The sequence below is a fragment of the Papaver somniferum genome, chromosome 9, assembly GCF_003573695.1.
Source record: "Papaver somniferum cultivar HN1 chromosome 9, ASM357369v1, whole genome shotgun sequence".
NCBI lineage: Eukaryota > Viridiplantae > Streptophyta > Magnoliopsida > Ranunculales > Papaveraceae > Papaver > Papaver somniferum.
The window spans coordinates 124,693,833-124,698,030 of record NC_039366.1 but is presented as its reverse complement, the minus strand read 5'-3'; the positions used below and the strand labels follow the sequence as shown (position 1 = coordinate 124,698,030).

General features: G+C 42.1%; 1 protein-coding gene across 1 annotated transcript; it reads right to left on the bottom strand.

Moving 5' to 3' along the window:
* Positions 1-371: 371 nt before the first annotated feature.
* Positions 372-2,348, bottom strand: LOC113312540. The gene has a single exon (XM_026561288.1). The coding sequence runs from the start codon at positions 2,346-2,348 to the stop codon at positions 372-374; it is 1,977 nt and encodes a 658-aa protein (XP_026417073.1).
* Between the last annotated feature and the right edge of the window lie 1,850 nt (positions 2,349-4,198).

The window sequence follows — 4,198 nt, the reverse complement described above, 5'->3', positions numbered from 1 at the left end:
TAATCTTGGCCGTAATGTATAGCAGTCTCGAGACATGGTCAAAATTTCGTAACTCTATCATAGGGATTGTGAATCGAAGCAGAAGTAGTGGTTGTGTTTAAGTGTTTAGTAGATTGGAATACGCGGGATATAGTAATCCATGTGGTGGTTGCGTTACACTCTTTCGGTGATTCTTGTCACCCTTCTGAAAGAGGTAAAGGATGGGGAAAGTAATAATAAAGAAAATTTAGAGTAAGTGGATGAAGCCTTTTATTCACTCGACATTGTCGCTTACATGAGTTGGTATCAATGTGGACTCATTCTGTTGTAAGCACCATGAATAATTCCCCTCTTTTTCCTAATAAGGAGGTCTTATTAAAGGCTACTCTTAATCAACGTTTGTAGACATGCCCCCCATCTGGGCGAGTTGTCTTCCGAAACTGCATGCGTTCATTTTTGTGGACCTGTGTTCGTTTGACAAGATTGTCATCGGCTGTGTTTGCATACGTGGTTATCCAGTCAGGTATCGGGGCTGAGTAGATGTGTGTGACTACCTCACTTGGTTCGCTTAGACCATTGTAAAATGCCGCCTCTGTTAGATGAGCCTCCTCGGTTGCGAAAGGGTCAGTCGAGGCCGGTACTCTTTTCTGCTTCCCTTTCAAAATAAATTTGATACACTGGTGGTAAGTTGAGGGCACAATTCCGTGCTTGTGCAGCCATGGCCTTCCCAAAAGCAGATGGTATGCTGGGTGTACGTCCATCATGTAGAATGGTTCACTGGCTTGAATAGGTCCTACTTGAATTTTCAACCTGATGGTCCCTATTGTTTGTTGTGTTGTTTCACCAAAACCTTGAATTCCAGTAGCAAATTTGTTGATATCTTCCTCTTTGACTCCGATACTCTCAGTAATGTGTAAGGGGATTAGATTCAGTAATGCTCCTGTGTCTATAAAAGCTCTCTTAAACCTATGCTTGCAGATACCTACTGTCAGGTAAAGGGGCCTCGTATGATCACAATCCGCTATTCTATCTTTCTCGGAGAAAGTGATGATATCAGTAGGTAACGGGTACTTTCGATCCAAGTATTGGCTTACCTCGTCATTTGCCGCTATTTTTGACAAGATTATTGCAGCAATTTGACGTTGTTTCTCTGTGAAGTTTAGTGTATCAAAGAATGCTGCAAAAAGTAGCTTTTTTGCGACAGTAGCCCCGATGTACTCATAGTTATCTTCCTCGGACACAACACATACTTCCTCTGACGCCGCTTTAGGTTCTGCAAACGTAATCATACAGGCTTGTCGGGGTAGCGGGTGTTTCTGAATATGTGTCTCCGTTCCAAAGTCCACTTCTCCACTCCTATGCCTATTATGGATTTTCCATTTGAAGGTCCTGCAGTTATTTGTTGCATGCTCTACTTTCTGATGAAAATGACAGTACCTAGGATGTCGCTTGTCTTGTTCTGTTGGTTCTTTAGTAGGAGACGGGAGAGTCTTGTCTCCATCTTTACGCCATTCCTCCAAAAGTTCTATGGCGACCTCCAATGGACATGGGAAATCTGGAGTCTCCACCACCTCATTTGCCTCAGTATTCCTTTTATATCCCTTTCCGTCTCTGAAATTAGATTGTCTTTTCCCTTGTCCGCTAGTTCCTTCGTCCTTGGCGTATGACACTGAATGTCCCCATTGTTTAATTTCAGCCGCTTTGAATTCTGCTGCGTCGTCTGCTCGAGAACATGCATCTTCAAAGTCTACAAAGGTCTCTAACCTGACAGCCGCCAGGATAAAACTGAGTTCAGCTGGTAATCGACTGATACCTATCTTGACCAACTCCCTCTCGGGGATCTTCACACTACTGCGTAAGCACTCTCCTCGGAAGCTTTTGGCGAAATCTAGATACTTTCCTCCGGGCTTGAACTCGTGATTGCAAATATCTGAGATGGTAAGCTGCTTCTGTCGGTAATAGAACTTTTTCATAAATTGATTTCGCATCTCATTCCAAGATGAAATGTTGTTTTCTTCTAATCCTACAAACAATGTGAAAGCCGCTCCAGTGAGTGACTTTCCGAATTCCTTTAGACAAATAGAGTCATTTGTGGCGTGTTCATTCAAACTCATGAGAAAGCGAAAGACATGCTCTGTCGCATTCCCAGACTGGTCAAACAGCTGAAACTTAGGTTGCTTATAGTTTATCGACATTGACTTGTGTAGGAGACCTTGGGTGAAGGGAGATTGCATAGTAAAATTAGCAGTGGGTGGGGTTAGACCATAGTGCTCTTCTAAGTATTTGGAAATATGCGCTTCCGTTATAGAGGCGTTATCTGTGTCTTTGCTAGGTTTCCCTTCTGAGTTTCGATACCCTTCTTTCGGCATTTGGTTGGACCCTGGGGTCTCGCTCCGCTGGGGGTTTTGTCTGATAGATGAGAGTCGCCTCCCAAACGATTGTTTCTGGGCTCAGCTTTACAACAGGAGAGGGTGTTGAGGGGCACCAAAGGGGTATATCTCTTCTTCTCCGTTTTCAGGTTGTAGCTCAGACAATCTCTCCGTAAGGACCAACCTTCTTTTATCCGAGTTAGCTAGCTCTTGACGCATTTGTTGTATTTCAAGCTGGTGTGAGTCAGGAGGAAGTTATTCACGTGCCGGCTGATAAGCACGAAAGTGCTACATTTTATACCCATATTTATATTAGCTAGGACTCAATATTTTGACTAATGACACTATTTTAGTGCTTTTGCAGAAAGTACAAGTGAATTCGATCATCCAGCGAATAAACATCAAAATGTGAGACTTATGGTGAAGCGAGTCGATGTCAGCACACTAATGCCACCTAAGATTGGTCAAGAGTGGCTTTATTATTGTTAGCATAAGAATGGAAGAATATCACCTCCATGACCACGTGCAAATGAAGAAAAAGGAAAGATTAATATATCTTGTCCTTACATAAGTTCTCTTGCTATATTTATATAAAGAATCTGAAGGAATATTTGAAGCCAACTGACGTCATTTTGCAAATACAATTAAGGTGGGACCCATCACATGCAAGAAAATATCATGCTTTCTAAATGAAATTCATATACTATGGAAAGTGCAGATTCGGTGATACTTTACAATGTCTCGTCATATTATGACACGCGGCACAACATCATTGGGTGAATTTATATTTTCATGACATGTGGCAGATTTCTATTGGGAGGTGATGTGATAGATGCATTTATGTGTCTAATTTGTCCTTAATGTTTCGTATTGTTAGTGCTCGTTTTTGTCCTTATTATGGTCTTTTGTGTGTTTGTAGGTTTTTTTTTTGGAAATAAATATTGTTGGAAAATTTGGCTCGAAAAGTTGCTCGGTGCACCCCCGGAGGACATTTGCTATACAGACCCTCACTTTGGATAAGGGGTAACCTAATTACTAAGGGGCACCGCATTTCTAGGCAGCTGCTAATCGTACCCCCGGACTGGATAAGGGGCACTCATCTTCTACAATTTGAATTTTTGTTTTGGCGGGAAACTGATTTCTCACCTGCAACATATTCTGCTTCGGATTTGGAGGAGCTGCAGTGAGACTCAATGGCTGAATTTGCACGGGAAGAGTTGATTGAGCTTAACAGGCCTGGTAACGAGTTTGGAATCGATTAAAATTGGTTGTAACGTCCTTTGGAAGGAAACAGAGGTTCACGGGAAAAGTATTACACGGGATTTTCTGGATTTCGTTTGGAGAGCTTCTGGTGAGATTTAATCGTTGGATTTAGTTGGATTGGGCTTTATGGAGTTAAAAAGGACTGGTAAGGTCCTTAGAATCGACCAGATATGGCTAGATGATTGGAGTTTAATCCAAAACAGGGAGAGTATTCACGGATAAAAATACTCGAGAGTTAACTCTATCTGGCGTGTTTACAGCGTGTCCCACCTCTTCTGAGACATTTTTTCAATAACATGGAGTGTGCGAGCTGCAAAAGATGCGTGAGAATCAAAAACAGAGAAGAAAAAGGGAAGTTTTCTTCGTGTGATGACAGTGGAGAATAACGAATTACAGAGAGAATATTCTGCATTAAACAAGGAGATTTGGAGGCTGTCGAGTATAAATAAGATGATGGGATGTCATAGAGAAGAGGATGGAGAGTTAGGGGAAGAAAATAGAGGAGTTTGATCGAAGTGCAGAGTTGTTTCTGTTGCTGCAGAAACCCTGAAAGATGAAGAACATAAGACCCACGGAGAGCAGTCGTT